At 44.9% G+C, this 22584-nt stretch overlaps 1 protein-coding gene across 1 annotated transcript in view; it reads left to right on the top strand.

Annotated features, from left to right (window-relative positions):
• Mlxip (MLX interacting protein) overlaps nucleotides 1-22584 on the top strand; it is a 63684-nt gene that overhangs the window by 23183 nt on the left and 17917 nt on the right. Inside the window, 1 exon segment of the mRNA NM_001427251.2 lies at nucleotides 22101-22207. Coding sequence (NP_001414180.1) covers nucleotides 22101-22207 — 107 coding nt within the window.

Here is a 22584-nt window from a genome sequence, read left to right as displayed (position 1 = left end):
TAACAAAATTTTAAAATAAGCTTGAAAAATACCTCATGTTCCCTTGTTAAGGAGCAGTGGGGTGTGTGTGTGTGTGTGTGTGTGTGTGTGTGTGTGTGTGTGTGTGTGTGTATTTATTACCAGTGACTTAGTTACTCTTCTATTGTGTGAAGAGACACCATATTGAAGGCAACATGTAGAAGAAAGCATTTAAGTGGAGGCTTGCTTACAGTTTCAGAGGGTGAGTCCATGATCATCATGGTAGGGGACCTGGCAGCAGGCACTCATGACCCTGGCAGTAGCTGGGAGCTTACAGCTTATCCATAGTTGGAGGCCTAAAGGGAGGGAGAGAGAGATACAGACAGACCGACAGACCGACAGACAGACAGACAGACAGACACTGGGAGTGGTAAAGCCCACTCCCAGTGATACACACTTCCTCCAACGAGACCACATTTCCTAACCTTCCTAAACAGTCCACCATCTAGGAGTTCAAACATATGAGCTTGTAGAAGCCATTCTCATTTAAAACACCACAGCCAGTTTCAGATTACTCTTGTACTGTTTATTTCTGGAATTAAAATTTGTTTGAGATAGGACCCCACTGTGCAACCCAGGCCAACCTCAAATTCTTAATCCTTCTGCTTCTAATTCTCAAAATTTGGGATTACAGGCATGCATTGCTCACATTTAACTTTATTTGTTTGTATGTATGTATGTATGTATGTATGTATGTTTGTATGTATGTATGTATGTATCCATCCGTTTATTCATTTTAGAGACAGGGACTCAAGTTACAGCCTTGGCTGTCCTGGAACTCACTGTTTACACCAGTCTGGCCTCAAACTCCCAGAGATCCTCCTCTTGCCTCTGGCCCGATGCTTGGCTGACTTTATTTTTTGAGACAGAATCTCATGTGTCCCAGGCAGATCTTGTACTTACTATGGGATGACCTTGAATTTATGATCTTCCTATCTCTACCTCCCCAGTGATGGGATTATAGGTGTCTGCCACCATGTCTGGGGGACAAACCTAGAACTCTGCATGTAGGCAAGCGCTCTACCAGTCGAGCTACACCCCAACACACAACCAACCATGGCTCTCTCTGCATAATACTCCTCACTGCTTTCCTCAACACACCAAGTTCAGTAGAACTTGTTTTTGAAAACCAGTTTTATTCATGTATGTACCATTGCATGCCACAGTGTGTGTGTGTGTGTGTGTGTGTGTGTGTGTGTGTCTGTGTGTCTGTGTGTCTGTGTAGGCAAGAACCTTCATCTGCTGCACCATTTCAGCAGTCTCATAAGTTATTATTTTTTAAAATAATAATTTAAATTGTTGTGGTGCTGAGAATAGCGCCCAGGATCTCAACCCCGCTGGCAGGCACTCTTAACTCTTCCCGCTGGCTACACCCTCAGCCTCTGTATTTTGTTTTTTGAGACAAGGTCGAATGTGGCTGAGTACTGTTATTTTTTGGTTTGTTTGGGTTTGAGTTTTGTTTTTGTTTTTGTTTTTGTTTTTGTTTTTGTTTTCCAAGACAGAGTTTCTCTGTGTAGCCCTGACTGTCCGGGCACTTGCTCTGTAGAGCGGAGATCCTCCTGCCTCTGCCCCCCAAGTACTGGGATTAAAGGCATGTGCCACCATCACCGTCTGCTGAGGAGTATCTTAGCTGACTTTTCTTCCTCTCTCACTTACTGGGATTGTAGGTATTTTTCTAGTAAAATCGACTATTTCAGAAGCCTATTTCTGAATGTTGTTTACTGTATTATTTATCTTATCTGAGAGTGGGGGGGTTGGGGATTTAGCTCAGTGGTAGAGTACTTGCCTAGCAAGCACAAGGCCCTGGGTTCGGTCCCCAGCTCCAGAAAAAAAAAAAAAAAAAAAAAAAAGAAGGTCAGTTATCTGAGAGTGGGAATTCTATTTTATGTCCATGTTTGGGTGTGCATACCCATGTGTGGAAGCCTGGGTGTTACTCAGTTGCTCTCTACTCCATACTTTTTATTAAATTAATTATTCTTATATGGGTGCATGTGATTTGTATACAGATACACAGGTTATGGTACAGATGTGTAAGTGAGAAGGCAACTTGTGGGAGTTGTTCTTGCTTTCTACCAGCGGTTTCAAGAATTAAACCCAGGTTGTCATCTTGTGTGGAGTTTTCTCTGAGCTATCTCTCAGACCCGCTGTATCTTTTGAGACATGATCTCTTTTTGAACCTAGAGTTCACTGGTTGAGGGATGCTGGCTAGCCAGTAGGCTGCAGGGGTCACCTGTCTCTGCTTCCTCAGAGCTGGGATTTCAGGCCTGTTCTGTCCGTCATGAGGACTTGTTCATGTGGATACTGGGCGTCCAAACTCAAGCCTTCATGTATGTATGGCAGGTACTTTGTAATGGAGTCATTTCCCCAGTCCCCTATTGAGTAATTTCTGTTAATTCCCCACCCTTAAGGTGTATGTGCTTCTGTGTGCAGTGATCCCAGACTCTTGAGGAGGTGGAGTTTTGCACCTGCTGAGAGCATAAGCATCCACTCCACGCTCTGAGTCACCTCAGTTCCTGGCTTTCAGAAGCCCGTCTCTCCCAGGCTGCCATCAGCTCCACGGAAGTGAGTTCACAGCCTGCTCTCCTTGTGTCAGAGTCATCCACATGTTACTGATTGGTGCTTGTTAAAGTGGATGTAAAGTAGGGGTAAGCAGTGAGGTCTTAGAGTCATGTGCAGACTTTGATCATCTGTCTTGAATTACTTTTGCTTACTTGTGCAGAGCTGTGAGGTGATGCCGCTTCTGGGATAAGTCAACAACCCGTCACATAATTCAGGTACTAACCTGACACTGTCTGTGTGATAGAGATGATCACACACACACACACACACACACACACACACTTCACACACACACTCTACACACACACTACACACACACACTCTACACACACTACACACACACACCACACACACTACACACACATACTCAAACACACACTACACACACACACAACACACACTCACACACTATACACACAAACACTACACACACACTACACACACACACTCTACACACACACACCACACACACTACACACACATACCACACACACTACACACACATACTCAAACACACACTACACACACACACAACACACACTCACACACTATACACACAAACACTACACACACACTACACACACACTCTACACACACACTACACACACACACTCTACACACACTACACACACACACCACACACACTACACACACATACTCAAACACACACTACACACACACACACAACACACACTCACACACTATACACACAAACACTACACACACTACACACTCACACTACACACACATACACACATAAACCACACACACACACACACTCACTCACACACTCAAACACACATTACACACACACACTACACACACACTCAAACATACACTACACACACACTCAAACACACACACTACACACACACACACTACACCCCCTCCCCCTTCTCTCTCTCAAAAAAGGGCAACAACACTGAAGAAACAAAACTTCAAGTGTGTTCTCCTGAAATGAGAATTTCTAGAAGGAAATCTTTTTGTGTAGGCTTTCCTCCACTGGCCACCATGTCTTAGTTTGGATTTTATTGCTGTGAAGAGACACCATGATGATAGCAACTCTTATTTAAAAACAAAACAAAACAAAACAAAAAAAACCAAAACCCATTCAGCTGGGGCTGGCTTACCAATTCAGAGGTTTTTTCCATTATTATCATGGCAGGCAGCATGGCAGCATACTGGCAGACATGGTGCTGGAGAGTAGCTCAGAGTTCTACATCTTGGTCCACAGCCAGTCAGGAGGGCAGTGTTCCACACTGGAAATAGGAGACCTCAGAGCCCACCCCCATAGTGACACCCTTCCTCCAATAAGGCCACCTCCCAATAGTGCCACTCACTATGAGCATTCAAACACATGAGTGTATGGGAGCCATACCTATTCAACAAACCACCACACAACGCCTTACCCAGAGACATGTGCTCAGGATTCTCCAAAGATATAAAAAGAAAAAGGTAAATTCCTCTGAAATGCTTCTTTCATTTTGTGGTTCATTCTTACACCAAATTTTCAGTTTTCTTTGAAGAGCATGTTTTTAAATTTTGAGAAAGTCTCAGATATTTATTTATTGTAGTTCATGTTTTTGGGGTCTCTGTAAGAAATGTTTGCCAAACCTAAGATCTCTAAAATTTTTCTTCTCTATTATTTTCAAGGCTGTTTTGGTGCTACAAATTTGACCTAGAGTTCTGTGCAAGCCAGGGAAGTGATGCTCACTGAGCTACATTTCCACATTCAAACAGTTTTATATTTTTAAGCACTTACTGTTAAGGACCATGGCCCATTGTGAGTTAACTGTATGAGGCAAGAGGTAGGGTTCGGATTAAACAGTGTTTGAGCATCTTTGTTTATAACTTTCTCTGCACATACTTTTTAAATGTCTTTTTCTTCTCTTTTCTCATTTTTATTCTATTTATTTATTTACTTGTTTTTGTTTGTTTGTTTTTGAGTCTGGGTCTCACCATATAGATTAGACTAACCTGGAACTTTTTTTTTTAAAGATTTATTTATTTTGTATATGAGTACACTGTAGCTGTCTTCTGACACACCAGAAGAGGGCATCGGATTCCATTACAGATGGTTGTGAGCCACCATGTGGTTGCTGGGATTTGAACTCAGGACCTCTGGAAGAACAGTTGGTGCTCTTAACCACTGAGCCATCTCTCCAGCCCCCACTAACCTGGAACTTAAAGAGATCCATCTACCTGCCTGTCCTCAGTACTGGAATTCTTTTCTTTTTATAGGAGGATGGGTTGTGAGACAGGATTTCATGTAGACTAGGCTGGCTTAGAACTCAGTATATAACTGAGAATGATCTTGAACTCCCGATACTCCTTCGTCAGTGGGATTGCAGATGTCAATAGTTAGAGCAAAAGGCTGTTACATCTGGAACAAACCAACTACCATGCCCAGCTTCTGGAATCATTTGTTATTTCATGATTTCTATTTCTATTTCTGAAGACACATTGGTCTGAAAGAGAAGTATCTGAAGCCCGGGCACGGGCTGGCCATGGCCTCCTAGAGAGGACCAGCAGCAGGTCCTCTCTGTTCTCTCTTCCTTTCCACCTAGTCTTCTAGCTCTCAGGCTGGACTAAGTGGTGCTAGGTGAGGTACCTCACAGAGATCTGCCTGTTTGACATTTTCTTGCCACAAAAGCAAGGGGAGTACTGGTGCTGAGGGCACAGTGCTAGGAACCCCTCACTTTCAGGTTCTGTCAAACAGCTGTGAGGCTTTGTCACCCTGCTGCTTTTCTTCTCTGGTGGTGTACAGATTTCTAATAAACAAGAAAGACATCCTGTGGTCATTCCTTTTCTGCCTACATTCCTTTCTGCTACAGTTGTGTCCTAACAGTTCTGGAGGGCACGATAAGTGTCACCTGGGAGCACAAATCCTTGCTCTGAGAGCCTGGTGTACTCCAGGTGGAACAGCTAGCTTGCTCTAACTATTGACATCTGTGAAATCTGGCGCTCGTAAACTCAAGTGAAATTCAGAAAGGTTAGGCGTCTGCTCAGACCTTAGAACGAGAGCTACAGTGGGGACACTGGTGGCCCTCTTCCTCTCTGTCCTCTAGCCACAGATGACTGTGTGGTTGATTCCGAAGTCCTTTCTCATTAGAAACACTGCCTGCCTGCCTGCCCCTTGCTCCTGGTTGGAAGAAACTTTCCCTGAGTGAGGGCTGTCCTGGCTGAGCTCTGCTGATAGGTGAGGTGACTTTTCAGGACATGAAGGCAGGCTCAGTGACTAGATCAGGTCCCTGCCATGTCTGGGGTGACTTCAGAGTTGTCAGGTAAACTCTACTGTAGGCTGAGGAAGTGCTCCTGGCCCGTAAGCCACACAGAGCTGCAGAAACTGCAATAAAAACACCACTTAAAGTAAAACATAACGACACACGCCTGTATTCCCAGCATTCGAGAAGCAGAGGCAGAGGCAGAGACAGGAGGGTCACTGCAAGTTCGATGCAGCCTGGTCTCGATACAGCAAATTTCAGTGTAACCATATCTACATAGTGAGACCCTGAATCAAAACAAACAGATAGGGAGGTGGCTTTGTTGGTTAAGTGTGTTTTAGGCAAGCCTGAGGATGTGAGTTCAGACCCACAGCACTCACATAAAAATCTGGGTGCAGTGTGCGCAGCTGTAGTCCCAGCACTGGGAAGGCGGAGACGGGAGGGTCCCTGGGATTCTGTGGCCAGCCAGGGTAGCTAAATTATTCAGTAAGTTGCTAGGTTCAGAAAGACACCATCTCAAAAGATAAACTTTTCTTCCTGTGAGATAGCTATTTGTAATAGCTAATAGCTTACGTAATAGCTACTTATATTAGCTATTAAGATGGGAAATCACCTATTATAGTTAATAATATCCAAAGGCTTGAGCTATAATTAATATATGATGATAAACTGGACCTCAGCTTACTTCCTACTGCTGTTTGGAATTTGTTGAAAAGGAAGCAGTTTAGGATAGCAGCCAATTCTCTGAAGCATATGGAACGGAAGTCATCTCTAGCATGCTATAGAGCACTGATTTTGGGGAAATGGGGAGAGTAGGTAATGTTTTAAGACACTTGAATATAGCCTCATCCTCTTGCTTCTGCTTCCCAAGAGCTGGGATAACAGATTTGTGCCACTGTGGCTGGCTAGTAAAGACAGGTTTTATTGGAATTTTGAATGTACAAGGAAGGCAGTACAAGGCTGTATGGTTGTTTGCTCTGCTGAATTGCTCTCCTGAGAGATAGTCAAAAGGCTGTGGTTAGGGTGTCATATACCCATCTCATACAGTTTTGTTTAATATTAGCTGGTGTGACCTACTGACTTGTTTGTGAAGTATGTTGTTGTTCTTCTTTTCCTCCTCCTCCTTCTCTTCCTCCTTCTTCTCCTTCTTCTCTTACTTCTCCTCCTTCTTCTTTGTCTTTGAAGCATTCTTGCTGCTTAGCTCGGGCTGGCCTGGAACTTCTAAGTAAGCCAGACTGGCTTTGAACTCATGGCAATCTGAGCCTCTACTTTCTGAGTACTGAGATCACAGTGTGAGCCGCTGTGCTTGGCTCATTCGTGTTCCTTATGTCCAGTGTCTCTCGGGAGTGTTCATGTTCAGATTCTTAAGGTTGGAGAGCAAATTGAATTCTTTCTTGTCTAAAAAGAGAAAAGCCATTAGAAGCCTATTTATAGGACTTGGCTACCTGGGGAGGGTTACTTTATCCTGAGACTGACCAGTCAGTTTCAGATTTCCCTGCTGCTAAGTAGGTTATGGAGCTGGCAGACAGAGCCCCTGAAATGACTAATGATAGCAAGGACATGTCAGCTTCATAGGAGCTCAGAAATATTGTATATTAGTCGAGTCTCCTAGAGGAACAGAACTTAACTTCTAAATGGCTTAGAGCCTGTGGTTCAGCTAGTCCAACACTGGCTGTCTCCCAGTGGAAGGTCCAAGAATCCAGTAGTGGTTCAGTCTACAAGGCTGGATGTCTCAGCTAGTCCTCAGTACATGCCAGAAGCCTGAAGAAGTCATGGTCTCTAATGCCAGTGAAGAAGTGGACTTGCCAGCGACAGCAAGCAGAGAGCTAGCTTCCTTCTTCTATGTTCTTTATATAGGCTGCCAGCAGGAGGTGTGGCCAAGATAAAGAAAGGTGCCTGCCTCCAAAGATCCAGATTAAAAGTGGGTTTACTTAAGAGGGAAAAATGAAAAGCACTTGGACTGGAGAGATGGCTCAGCGGTTAAGAGCACTGACTGCTCTTCCAGAGGTCCTGAGTTCAAATCCCAGCAACCACATGGTGGCTCACAACCATCTGTAATGGAATCCGATGCCCTCTTCTGGTATCTGAAGACAGCTACAGTATTCTCAGATACATAAAATGAATAAATCTTTATAAATCTTTAAACAAACAAAACAAAAAAAAGAAAGAAAAGAAAAGCCCTCATAGGTGTACCCAGCTACTTGGGCTAGTTAAGTCCAGTTGTAGTCAAATTGACAACAAAGAATGGCCATCACAAATTCCGAGCATGACCTCTGTCTGTTATTTTTATAGCTACTTTCTCTCTGCAGTGTGCTTTGTTCCTGGACTCACTGCTAATGAGCCAGGTAACTGGCACTGGGTGGGCATTTTCATTCTTACCTAAAATCTAACAGTAACCCCAATGGAGAATTCATTGCAGTACAGAATACGTAGAACCTGTGGTTCCCAAGAGGATAGCGGTGCCTTATCTCTGTGGAGCTGCATGAAACATAATAAAATGGGGACAGTACTCTAATTGACCAACAGATGATTTGACTTTTGTTTTGCTGGTTTCGCTCTTAACATTTTGTTTTTATATTTTAAAGTATTATGAAAGTAATTGTGGTTGGAAATGTGAAAGGCATACTAAAATCATTTAAAAACCAAATATACGTTTATCTATGTCATGGAAATAGAAGCAAAACCGTCTAACAGACAAAGGGGACTAACAAGAATGGAGAGGATGAGAGAGGGGAGGGGAGGGTTGTGGGAGGAGCATGCTTATTAAACTAAATCATATGTAGACAGGAAAACATCTTATGATCCTCAGTACTGTGGACAGTAAGTATAACCCAGTCAGAGCCAAAGAGCTTCAGACCCTCCCTCTTTCCCTTCCTCCTTCCTCCCCACATCCATGCTAAGCAGGTTGTATGCCACTAAACCGTGTCTGTGGCTTCTCTCTCCCTCTTCATTAATCTTGGATACTCAAACTGGCTTTGAACTCCTATGTTCAGTTGCTGAGACACCACAGTGCCTAGCAAGGGCTGGCTTGGTTTGTTTGTTTTTAAAATTACTATGTAAACAGACAGTGTGTGTGAGTGTATGTTTGTGAGTGTATGTGCATTCGGAGCCCAGAGATTGCTATCAGGTTCCTCCTGCAGTGCTTGGTCAGTGGCTCACACACCCAGAGCTTTGGATAGATATGTGCTACCATATTCTGCTTTTCATGTGAGTGCTGCTGTCTGAACACAGGTCCTCACGTTTATACAGTAGACGACACTTTGCTGGCTGAGTAGTCCCCTTCCCACTGCAGGATGAGTTTTCTCTTGAGACTTGACAGTATGAACCACATGCTCAAATAAAAAATAACAGTCGGGGTCGGGGTTGGGGATTTAGCTCAGTGGTGGAGCGCTTGCCTAGGAAGCACAAGGCCCTGGGTTCAGTCCCCAGCTCCGAAAAAAAGAACCAAAAAAAAAAAATAATAATAGTCAAGAGTTCTAAATATAATTCTAATGTTATCTGTGTCATAATGTTAACAGTAGGTGACTGGACACAAATCAGTTTTAAAAGCCTGAGGTGGTATCTTAACTCAGTGTTCTGTTGCTGTGAAGAGATACCATGAATAAGGCAACTCTTTTTTAGGGTTTGTTCGTTTGTTTGTTGTTTTTCAAGGCAGGGTTTTTCTATGAAACTCTCTGTTCTGGAACTCACTCTGTAGACCAGGCTGGCCTGGAACTCAGAGATCCACCAGCTTCTGACTCCCGAGTGCTAGGCTCAAAGGAGGATATCACCTCGCATGGCAAGATCCTTATTATATTATTATTATTTTTATTTGTCTGTATTAGTTTATGTGCACCACATATGTGCAGGTGCCTACAGAGGCCAGAAGATGACATCAGATTCCCAGGAACTGGAGTTAAAAAAACAGAGATGCTTGTCAGCTGCCTGACGTGGTGCTGGAAACTGAGCTCTGGTCCTCTGAAACAGCAGTACAGGCTCTTAACCACTAAGCTGTCTCCGCTCTCCCAAGGCAACTCTTATAAAAGAAGACATTTAATCGGGGCTTGCTTTCAGTTTCAGAACGTTAGTCCATTATCAGCGTGGTAGGAAGCATGGTGGTGTGCAGGCAGACATAGTGCTGGACAGGTAGCTGAGAGTTCTATGTCTGGATCTGCAGGCAGGAGGAGGGGAGGGAGAAGAATTTGAGCCAGCTACTGGGTATAGCTTGGGCTTCTGAAACAAGGCCACACTACTTTAACAGGGCCATATCTCTTAGTCCTTCTAAGTAGTGACGCTTCCTGATGACTAAGCATGGAAACATATAAGCCAGTGGAGCTATTCTTATTCAGAACACCACAGGCGTTTCTTATGTGTTTGTAGAAGTGCTCTGAATTAGAAGGGGTAACTGAGACAGTCAGATAGCCACTCAGAAGTTAGTGTGTGAACTCTATAAAGAACCGAGTTGAACCTCGACTACTGAGGGAAATACTGTCATAAACCAACAAGAACAGAAAAAGAACCACATTGATTCCCCTTCTTTCCATTAATCAGAATTAAATGTAAAAATTGGAATCATTAATAATATGTTCTCCAGAGTATGGTGGCTCACAGCTGTAGTCCCAGCACTCTGAGGCAGGAGGATCTTTGTGAGTTTCAGAACAGCTTGGTCTACATAGTGAGTTCCAATAAAGGCTGCTTACTGAGACCCTGACTCAAACAGGACAAAACCAGCTCATATGTTCAGTTGTCATAAGCAGTGGGCACTTCTGGAAGTGGGCCCAGTTAGTCTGTGAGAGTTGGCATGCATGAGATGGAGTGTTGGGTTAGGAGGGAGTCTTGAAAGACTTACTGAGTAGCTAGAATCACTGATGCAAGCATGGTTCCTCTTGGTCCTCCTGCCAGTTCAAACCCACATGCATCCAAAAGTTAGTACAAAACAATTAGCCATGAAAGCACTGAAAGGCAGCCACGCAGGGCTAATGCATACAATCCCAGCACTCGGGAGGAAGATCCAGAGTTTAGGGTCATCTTTAATTACATAGTGAGTTTGAGGCCAGCCTGAGCTACAGGAGACCTCTCTCAAAACAGAAAGATAGTCAAAAAAAAAAAAAAAAAAAAAAAAAAGGAAGTACTAAAAAGTAGGCAAAGTTTTAAAAAATGGAAAAATAAATTTTTTTGATTTTTTTTTTTTTTGTTTTTTAGCTGCCCCTTTGGCACATTTCTAGGAATTATTAACACTAAGAGCCAAGTCCTCCCACAGGTATAAATACTGGAGTATTCATCAGAACCTTGTTCATATAAGCCTCTGACTAAGGGAAGTTGTTAACAGACTATGACACGCTTGCAGATAGGAATGTTCTATAACTGATCAAAGATTGTCGATTGACTTAGTAAGATATGACATTCAAGTGGAAATTGGGCTACAGACCAAATGTATGAACTGAGCATTACCGTCCTACTCAGGACTGCCAAGATTGAGGCCAGTGTGGACTACGTGGTGTTCCTCAGCAGTCGAGGTTACATAGGGACTCTGTCTCAAAAGCAAAACAAAGCCACCACACCACACCCACTCAGCAGCAAGACAAAGCATTACTTCTGTGTTTAAACATGTTTACTCATATGTCTTTATCTGAATATATGTCACCCTGTAAATAACTGCAGAATTAGAGGGAACAGTTCATAAGGCTGACTAGACTAATGCCTAATCTGTGTTGTGGGATTGGCAAGCCTATCCTAATGTTTGGTTCTCTGGAAGACCCAGAAAATGCACTGAGAACTGTTACAGTGAGTGTAACTGTTTGTTACTGGGGGAAGGATTGGGGTTATTATCAGACAGTTGGGGAACTCTGGTAGGAATTCCAGGCCAGTCATAATCAGTAGTAATGACCCTGTCCAAAGTGTAGCAAAACCCAGCGTCATCCAAGAACAGTTTTTCCTGGGACTGCATCACTACTACCACTGACCTTTCACCTCCAGTCCTTCCAATGGTGTCTAATGCCTTCAGTTCCATGCTGCTCTTCTCCAAAGCCTCTGTGGAAAGTCATTTAGTTTGTCCCATGGCTAAAGGCTCAGGCAAACACAACACTCCATAAACCACTCACATAAAGCAGAGTATTAAGAAGTCACTACCCACAGGGGCTGCAGAGATGGCTCAGCGGTTAAGAGCACTGACTGCTCTACCAGAGGTCCTGAGTTCAAATCCCAGCAACCACATGGTGGCTCACAACCACCTGGGATCAGATGTCCTCTTCTGATGTGTCTGAAGTCAGCTACTGTGTACTTATATATAATAAATAAATAAATAAATCTTTACAAAAAAAAAGTCACTACCCAGAAGCCCAAGTTCCTTCCTTCCTTTTTTTTTTCCTTTTCTTTTTTTTCTTCCCCACCTCCTCCAGGGTGGATCTTGCTGTGGCTTAGGCTGTTTGAGAGCTCGCAGTGTAGCCCATGCTGTCTTTGAACTTAGTTGATCCTCAGTCTCCTACACTATGGCTCTTTCTCCAGGCCTTCCTTCTCTCTAAGTCTGAACAGTGTTCTTTCTAGATGGTAAAATTACCCAGCTTTACTGTATTCTTTAAACAACAGATAATATTTACTGTTGTTTGATATCTTATTCCGTGTGGGTATAGAGTATTCCTTAAAAATTAACAACAGTGAAAAGATTTCAAAAGATAAGCTGGACAGTGATGACACATCTTTAATTGTGGCATTTGGGAGGTAGAAGCAGACAATCTCTGAGTTCAAGGCCAGCCTTGTCTACGGAGTGAATTCCAGGATGGCCAGAGCTACACAGAGAAACCATGTCTCAAAAAAACCCAAAAATAAATAAATAGTAAAAGAGAGATAAAAGTGAAAACTAATCTCTGGGCAGCAAGATGTCTCGTAGATGAAGATGCTTGTTGCACAAGCCTAGTGATCTCAGATTGATGCCCGGAACCCATTAAACTGTGGAAGGAGAAAACTGAGGTTCTTGACTTCCAGAATACCATGGCAAGCATACACCCACCCACCCACACCACCATGTGAACACACAATAATAAAATTTTATTTATTTTTTTTTCCACGTGGAGAGGTTTAATGAGAGAAGAGGAGAGGAGAGGAAAGGCCGGCCATGAGCATGTGGAGGGAAGGGGTGGGGGTAGAGAGAAAGGACAGGGAAGAGAGGAAGAGCAGGGAAGAGAAGAGAACAAAGAGCATAAAATTTTATTTTAAAAAAGGGCTGGGCAGTGTTGGCATAGACCTTTAATCCCAGCTCTCAGGACACAAAGGCAGACAGGTCTCTGAGTTCAAGGCCAGCCTGGTCTCCAGAGCTAGTTCCAGGACAGCCAGGGCTACACAGGAAACTGTCTTGAGAAAAAGAAATAATAAACAAATCAATAGAGGGCTATAAGATGGCACATTTAACAAACAAACAACTAAGTTTCCGAATGGGGCAGGTGGGCAGGGAGGGACACAGTAAAGAAATAGAGAGGAGCAGTGGGTCTAATGGTACAGTGGGAAGTCTTTTAGAGACAGCCAGAAACCCGGGCTGGGTGTGTCTGTGTGCCTAGTTCAGTGGGATAGAGTTTCCTACTGTGCACGAAGACTTGGGTTAAATCACCAGCTCAGAATAAAAGAGGAAGGAAAAAGCTAGAAGGAACATTTGTTTTATTACTATAATTTTACAAATAGAAAAATGACTAACATCTCAGTGGATGGTGGAAAACTGTGAAGGGCTAGTAGGATGTCGCGCACGCACGCACGCACGCACGCATGCACGCATAAAACAAATAAATAAATGCTATTTGGGTTCTTAGAGGTGGGGTGGCAAGTGCCTTTACCTGCTGAGCCAGCTTTTAAGAAAGCATAAAAGTGAGGGTGTTTAAAAATTCTTAGTTTTGTGTTTTGAGACGGTCTTACTGCATACCTGCTGGCTCGCTACTCGTTCTGCGTGGCCTACTCTGGCCCAAACTCATGCTGCTCTTCTGTTCGTGCTTGGTTTACAGGAGCTCATGTTATACCCAGGCTTACAGAGATCGTATTAATTATGAAATTCATTAACAAATGACACAAATTAAATGAGTTCACCACTGCTCCCCACCCCCACCTCACCTCCAAAATCTGGTTGTGTACCTATTCCAGAGTAATTAGGAGCACTGAGGGTTCAAGTTTATTCTCCTGGCACATAGGCCTCTCCACCACCCCCAAACTAGTAACAGAACCTAGAGTCTGTGCATGCAGAAAACATGCTCTGTCACTAAGCATCACCTCCAGCAGAAACGTTTGCCTGTGGCCTTAAGTGATACTGAGCCATGAGTCCCGTTAGATCCGCAATATAATGCTTTAAGTCCTAGAAACAGGAGCAGCCCTTACTCCATGCCAAACCCAGATCCCCACACCTGCTTGTGCTGCACCCAGTGCTCCCACTCAGTGCATACCCTTGCCATTTTGTTGTGGTGGTTGTTTGATTTTTCAAGACAGGGTTTCTCTGTGTAGCTAGCCCTGGGTATCCTGGAGCTCCCTCACCAGGCTGCCTCTGCCTTCTCAGCACTGAGCCACCACCGCTAGCAGTGCATTGCCACTTTGTAGAAGGCAGGCAGCTCATGTGATCTGTTCAGAAATGGGCCGCTCTGCTTTCTAGGCACATACTCTCCCATTGGCCTCACTACCTGCTCCTCCAGCCACGCTGCTTTCTGCATCTGCGTAGAAGTGGTATGAGTCTGGGACAGTCTGTCTTCATGTGGATGACAAGACCACAGGTCAGCGAAGATGGCAGGATGAAGGGGTGTAAGTGAGGCCATACCCTACTGAGGCAAACTTTGTGTCGAGTTTGTGAAAATGTTAATTTCCTGCTCCCTTTGTGCAGGGACAAACATAAATCTGCACAACTATGTTAGCACCCATGTGCTCCCACACAGCTGGTGGTGTCTCCTGGGATGGGACCCTAGGCCTGCATTCCTGAGCCCTGCTGCCTCAGTCCTCGAAGCCAGCTTCTTTCTCCACAGCACCTTCGCTTCAGTTTCAGAAGTGGAGATGCCAGGTGGCCCCAAGGAAGATGAGTCTCAGACATAGGAGTAGGTTCTGAAAGTGTCTCTGGCTTCCACAGGAGGTCAACTGCTGGAGAGGTGGCTACAAGGTGCCAGGATGGTTCTTGCATTGTACTGTGGTAGCAAGTCCCCGTGTCCGGGCTCCTCAATGCGTCTTTGTCCCTCTGTGGCCTGTTAGTTTTGGCTCTGATAGCCTTTGGATCAAGGCCAGATCCCAAAACAAACCAACAGAAATGACTCTTTGAAGCAAAAGAGTTGGAGTACTGGAGGAGAGACAAGATGGACATTATCCTCTGCTCACTCTTTAAAGGCAGCATTTAATCACCACGATCTGCCTGTCCACGTTTGGGTGCAGAATTGACTCATTTGCAAGTTTATATCTCTGTGTGTGGCTAATGACCTTCTGTGATTCACAGAAGGCCTTATGAGGCCGAGCCTGAACTTCTTTCCTTATGCATTCCTATGTTTAATTAGTTAATTTTATCCCCTCTCCCTTTTGTTTGTATACAGAGACCTAGAGAGATGACTCAGTGGTTAAGAGCTCTTCCAGCAGGCTTGAGTGCAGTTCTCAGCATCCACTCCAGGCAGCTCCAAGGGATCTGACTGTCGCAGACAATGTGTGCGCTTGTGTGTGTGTGTGTGTGTGTGTGTGTGTGTGTGTGTGTGTGTGTGTGTGTGTACAGACATACAGATATAATCTGACTGCTACAGGCACACACACAGACATACAAATATACACATAAATAATTCCTAGAAACCAAAAACAAATGGAGCCAGGGTTTAGTTTAATGGAATTGCACCAGATTAAAGTCCTGGGGCCAATTCCCAGTGTAGTTTAAAAACAGGAAGTCATGTTTTATAATTCATTGCTTGTTACTTTTTTTATTTATTTAATAATGCCTTGGTGGAAAGATGGCTCAGTGGTTAAGAGCACTGACTGCTCTTCCAGAGGTCTTGAGTTCGATTCTCAGCAACCACATGGTGGCTCACAACCATCTGTAATGGGATCTGATGCCCTCTTCTGGTGTGTCTGAAGACAGCTGCAGTGTAATTATATAAAATAAACAAATCTTTAAAAGAAAAAAAATGCCTTGTATAAATTTTCGCCTATTTATCAGCATTATATATCAGCACACATGTATTTTTTGATTATCTCAGAATATTCACTATGTAGATATACTTGTAATTTAATAAACCTCTCTTACTGAACATGTACTTCATTTCTAACCTCTTCCTACAATGTAATATCCCCTTTGGCTTTGTGCCCATGTGTGAACGGATTTGTGGAATTAATTCCTGCAGAAGAGGTCTTGGCTTAAAGGAACGTGTGAAGTCTGAATAGAGAGTTGTCAGCTTGTGCGTCAAGAAGGCTCAGTTGGTTTTGCCTTTTGTTGTCCTTAATGCCAATTCAGCGATGAGACCTTTCTTCTCTGTCTCCAGCTGGCTTGTAAATGCTGTTAGCCGTTAGCTGCTGTCTCATTGTACCCGAGAGGACACCTGAAGGGAGAAAGAATTTATTTTGGTCCAAGTTTTTCAGAAGGGTGGAGGGACATGATGGAGCAAATTTCACCTTATCGTGGCCAAGGAGCAGCAGACAGACATGAAGCTGGGGACAAGGTCTTTCTGGGGTGTTTCTCCAGGCTAGGCCAGAGGTTCTGAGATGGTTGTGAGCCACCATGTGTTTGCTGGGAACCACGCTCAGGTCGTCTGGAAGGGCAGCCAGTGCTTCTAACCTCTGAGCCATCTCTCTGATTCCTAGATATTTCCTCTTAATTTTCATAACCACTCAGTAATGCCACCAGATTCTATTTATCAGTGGATTAATCTAGTGATGCAGACAGAGTCCTCAGGATCCAGTCAGTTAAATGAAAAAAAAAAACGATAAATAAATAAACAATAAACAAATAAATAAGCTACTACCCAGTGCAGCAGTGGTCAGAGCTGGGGCTTTGGGGCAGGCTGCCATGGCTTGCCACCATGACAATAACAGAGTGAACCTCTGAACTGTAAGCCTGCCCCAATTAAGTGTTTTTCTTTATAAGAGTTACCATGGTCATGGTGTCTCCTCATAGCAATAGAAACCCTCTCGAAGACAGGAACTGACTGCTGAACAGGTGCAGGAGTTTGAGGATGGCAAGGAAGGTTCTGGAACGTTATCGTAATGATTGTTGCACAGCATTGTGAATGTTAGTAGTGGCACTGGACATATTTTAAAACAGCTAAAATTATAAATGTTATAACATGTTTTAGCATACATATAAAAGGAAAAGAAGTTAAGGTTAGTTAAGTTTTTAACTCATCTTTCACCAATGCCCACATGCTGCTCTGGAGACTTGTGGCTGTTACTCTTGTTCTGACCCTTGCTACACACTGTCTTTTTCTGTAAAGTTTGAGGACCCGGCTTTATCTCTTGTAGTTGGACATCATATCATTAAGAACACTGCGCAGATTTCTCATCTGTTTGGACACCATATCTGCGTCCTTTGGCTCCTTTGGCATTGGAGGCTCTTCTAATTTGAGTCTCAGGCACATGTTCAATCGGATGGTTACTCTAATATACCCAGCCCGGCACCTGTCAGTAGGTAGAGCTTCTCCTTAGGTAACAGGCAGAACAGGCAAGTAACTCATTCCTGGTGTTCAGTCAGTCAACGAATTGTGTAGGGCTTCTCCTCTGGGACCACCCAACTTCTCCAGAGCAGGATGTGTGTTGGCAAAGCCTGCCCATTGATATTTGGGAAAACAGGAAGAGATAGGAACTGGAAATCTCCTATCAAAAGTATTCAACTTGTACTGAATCCCCCAGACTTTAAAAAAAAAAAAAACTAGGGGTTGGGGATTTAGCTCAGCGGTAGAGCACTTGCCTAGCAAGTGCAAGGCCCTGGGTTCGGTCCCCAGCTCCGAAAAAAAGAAAAAAAAAACTAGTAAAATAAATAAATAAATAAATAAATAAATAAATAAATAAATAAGTGGAACTATCAAATGATGGTCAAAATACTGTATTGCTGGTCACACTGAGGATGGAGTTGTGAGGGAGTCACTGGCTGGGGTTCTTTTGTTTGTTATCCCATGTCCACTCTCCAGTAGGCAAGCAGGGTGAGCATGGGCAGCTTGCTCCCCAAAGGAGAGGAGAGCAGGCCCTGACCGTCTGTGCCTGGTTCCCTTTGTATTGGCGATGCCCGTTCCACCCACCTGTGAGGCAGGCTGGGGGCTTCACCAGTGGATACTCCTCCTGGGAGCCTCACGAACAGTGACGAGATGGTGGTTGAATTGAACAGTGAGCTGTAATCAGCAGCCCGTGCTCTCTCCGTTGGTTTCCTTTCGGAGAGAATGAGAGCAAGAATCAGTGTCTAATTTACCCCAGGGAGCAGAAGCCATGGTCAGTCCTGTCCTCCGTGTTCTTTCTTTCTGAGGCTCGCACTTTAATTTTCATTCCAAAGCAGTCTCCTGCCAGACCGATGAAGAACCCATGGTTCGCTAGCTCCATCCAGCACAATTTTAAGAGGGGCCTTTGTCGTCTTGTGAACTTCCTGTTTTGTGTCAGGAACCCTCCTTCTAGGAAGGGGGGTAGGGGTAGACTGTATGAAGACTTCTTCACAGAAACATTAAGCATTTGTTTAATAACTGGGTTTAAAAGCCCTGGGCCAGCAGCCCTAAAATGAGTAAGAGCGAGGCCACGGCCTTCTCATCTGTTGGGGGCAGGGCTAAGTGCCTGTCAAGTGTTCCTTGTGGTCATGGCTATGGCACAAGAAGCACAGAGTTCAGAAGTGTGTATGTTCCATGTACAGCACAAGTGATCTTACATGTTCTCCTTAGTATTTCTGGTTATGTTTTTAAAGAAGGCTTATAGCAGGACTATCAGAAAGGTGAGTTCCTGTAGATCAGGTGGGAAGCAGAAGCCTGATCAGAGATATTTTGGGTACCTTGTTTTTGTGTTTCCTCACAGTTTCTGCCTCTGCAGCTTCCTTATGGAGTCTTTTAAAGTAGCTTTTCCTAGTTTTGTAGGAAACTAGAATTGTGGTGTAAGAAGGGCTCCTCTTCCCTCTGTGAGGTGCCAAAGAGCCCATTAGGACAGAAGCTGACAGAAATTTATACTTCTCCCACTGAGCCATACTCCCCAGCCTTCATCACTTTGTGACCTTTGCCCTGGCCTAACGATGAGCAATGGTGTGGGATTTGGCAGCCATCCACTCTGTGTACCCGACAGTTTTGGACTCGTCCCTTTATGTGTGTATAGCGCCACTTGTTGGCTGTAGAGATATTGCAGAAACATGGATGATGGCAGAAGCTTAGAAATTCACATGTTTCTGCTGAAGTTTGACTGTGTTTGCCGTAAGTATCCTGAGTAAGAAATATCTGAGCAAGCAGTTGGGGAGAGCCAAGGACCACTTACACTGCTTATAGCTCAATATCCTTTTCCGGACCTGCTACTGAGCGCATGATACCTACCGGCAAGTGCCATGTCGTCTGATAAGGAAGAGGCTGATGGCACACTGGCCCCCTTTTCATAGGTGCACGGTGGAGGTATGATTGGCCTAGGTTAGCCTAGTGGTTAACTCTCAGAGATCCTGATGGGACACTAGCATCTGTTTCTTCCTGGAACCATGGGTCTAACATAGCTCTCTGTAGGTCTTTTGAAGCCACCTCTGAGATAGTCAGCACTCAGTCAGACCCTGTACTGATGAGCACGTGGCACAACCAAGGGATCCTGCGTGTCACAAGGAAGGTTTTTAGTTTAGCTTTGTTCCTTCATCATTTGTGTAGTAGAACTGCACACTGGCCAGACCTGAAGTTGCTGAGGGCCTTGCTCAGGGTGGGGAGGAGGATTGACTTTGTTGAAGACAGGCTCTGTCTGTAGCCATGTCTGGACTAGCCCACCGCCCTAATGAGCTCCATTTCTGTTACCTCATCATAGTCACAAGCCAAGCAGGGGCAGTGCCTTCCCTCTTGTTGGCCTCAGCTTTGGTTTGAGCTCCTGCCTTGCTGCTCTCTCAGTCAGCACCTGGGATGGCACGGGCCCGTGTCTGTCTCATTTGTATCCTTCCTCAGTGCTTAGCTCTTTACTCACACAGTAGGTGCTTAGTGCTTCTCGGTGAGTAAATGGAAAGCCATGGCCTGCAGCTGCTTCCGTAGTCTCAGGCATCTGTTCTGGGATTGAAGTAGGTACAAGTTATCCTCTTTTCCATGTGTGCATGTGTTTGCGTGTGTGTGTGTGTGTGTGTGTGTGTGTGTGTGTGTGTACATATACATACACAGACATACCTCCAACTAACCCTTATTGAAACCACTATGGAGGGGATGGCATTGCTGTGATTGTACTCAGAAACAGAAGCACCAGGACAGCCCCTTACAACATAGTTGCACAGCTGTGGACTCGAGGCAGGACAGGCTCCACCCCCTTAGCTTGGCCTTAAGATCTCAGAGGGAGCTGAGAGTTCTGTGGGTGGGTCAGCATGCCTCTGGAGTGGCAATTGGAAGAGGAGGGAGCAGGGAGACTCTTGCGAGGTTCTGACCTTGGGGCAGAGACTGTGGCTATCATTGTGTTCCCAGATGCTAAGAGGGTGTGCTGGGACACTTTCTAGCGGTGGGACACAGCTCTCTTTCCTTTATCTTTTTTTCAGAAAATACTTAATTTTATTTTATGTGTATGAGTGGTTTGCTTGCATGTTTGTAAGTGCAGTGCACGTCCGATGTCTGTGGAAACCAGAAGAAGGCATCCGCTGCTCCGAAACTGGAGTTACAGGCTCTTGTAAGCTGCCATGTTTGGGTCCTGTAAACTGAACACAGTCCTCTGTGAGATGAGTAGCAATTACTCTTCAATGGCTGAACTATCTTTGAATGGCTGGGGCCACCTCATTCTCATCACAACCCTCAGCCTGGGCCCTGATAGTGTGGGTGGAGAGATGAAGAGTTCTGCCAGGGATTCAGCCGGGACACCAAGCACCCATACATACCTTACATACCAAGCTTCCGGTTCACCTTACACCTCACCTCTTTACCTGCTTGCACTTCCTTTCAGGTTCACCTTATGTCTTGCTTCTTTAAATGCTTCCTTGACTGGCCCATCTCTGCCACTCACATGGCCTTCTGAGTAGGTTTGGAGGGGTAGAGCTATGCTATCAAATGGTTGCTCTTTGGTGCCTCTATGAACTGAAGACAGAGTCTTACTGTCTCAACCCGTAAGAAAAAGGAGCAGCCTAGGAGAGGCCAGCCCTGGCCCAGAGCTGATGGCGTAAGAGACCGAGTAGAGAGAGTAATGGCTGTGTGTTAGACACCGAGCAGAGGGGCTCCGGCATCTCAGGGCTGGTGTCAGAGCCCCCATTAGCGCCATCTTTACAGTAGAGTCCATCTCAAAAGTTTCCAAGAATTGGAGACTGGAGCACTTGATGCTCTGCTAGAGGACCCAAGATCAGCTCCCAGTACACACATCAGCTGATTTATAACCTCCTGTAACGCCAGTTCCAGAAGACCTAAAGCCCTCTTCTGGCCTCCATGGTACCCACACATCTCCCCCTCCTCCCTCCCCCACCTCTCTATGCCCCCCCCCACACATATTTATAAATAAATCTAAAGAAGTTCTTGTACAGTAAGTTGAGAGCACTCACTGACTAGGCTAGTAACAGGCAACATGAGCTCCCTGGTGGCACAGCCATCTTGGCAGCTCATGTCCCAGGTGCTGTGCCAGCAGCTGCCTCTGAGCAGCTAAGAGGAATCACTTTCCCAGATGGCTTGAGATGGGCCAGCAGTGACTGAGAACAAAAGAAGTGGGCTAAGACCTGTTGGGGAAGAAAGTGCCTAGTTCCATTCTTCTTAATCTGTGTTAGTCTAGGCTGGCCTTGAACTCACAGTCCTCTGCCTCTACCTCCAGAATGTGGGGATTAAAGATGTGTGCCAATATGCCTGGCAATGTATCTTTTCAATGTTTAATTATAAGAAACCTAATTTAAGGGACTGGAGAGATGGCTCAGTAGTTAAGAGCACTGAGGTCCTGAGTTCAAATCCCAGCAACCACATGGTGGCTCACAGCCATCTGATGAGATGTGATGCCCTCTTCTGGTGCATCTGAATATATGGGATCCCAAAGAATACAAGAAACCCCCATATCTGATCACCCTCCGCAGCATGTCCCCTAAGCCTGAATGTTGTCACACCCTACCATCACCAGGTGCTCTAAAGAAATCCCAGAATGATTGTTCTGTGAAGCCTGGATCAACCCAGGGTTCTCCAGTCTAGAATGGTTGGGTGTAACGCTTTTTCTGAAGAGCGACTGACTTTCCCTCTTTGTTCTGTTTTCCAGTGGGAAATTAGTATCTCCAAAGTGGAAAAATTTCAAGGGCCTGAAGCTCCAGTGGAGGGACAAGATCCGGCTCAACAACGCCATCTGGAGGGCGTGGTATATGCAGTGTAAGTCGCCAGCCAGGCAGTGGGTGTGCTGTGCTCCACGGGCTCTCGGTTCTGTGGCATCAGAGCTCTACGTCTTGGAGGCCTGAGCATCTTGGGTCTATAGCCTGCTCCTAAAATATATTTTCAGTAGAAGCTTTCTTAAGTAGTCTGTGTGATGGGAAATCAAGCCAGAATACATCCCAGGAAGCAGGGCATTCATCAACCATCAGGCACAGTCACCCAACAGAGCATAGAGTCTTGAAGGACTCACATATGTGAGCCTGACCACAGTATATAGTGCATGCTGGGTACTTGGCTCTAAGGAGTAATGGGCTCTTTTTAGGAGAGATGGGAGAATGTAGCCAAGCGGTGACATTTGAAGAGCCAAAGAACAGTTT

The sequence above is a fragment of the Rattus norvegicus genome, chromosome 12 (genome assembly GCF_021556685.1).
Source record: "Rattus norvegicus strain SHRSP/BbbUtx chromosome 12, alternate assembly SHRSP_T2T, whole genome shotgun sequence".
Classification (NCBI taxonomy): domain Eukaryota; kingdom Metazoa; phylum Chordata; class Mammalia; order Rodentia; family Muridae; genus Rattus; species Rattus norvegicus.
Note: the sequence above shows the minus strand (reverse complement) of the source record. Positions and strands in the feature narration are given on the sequence as shown.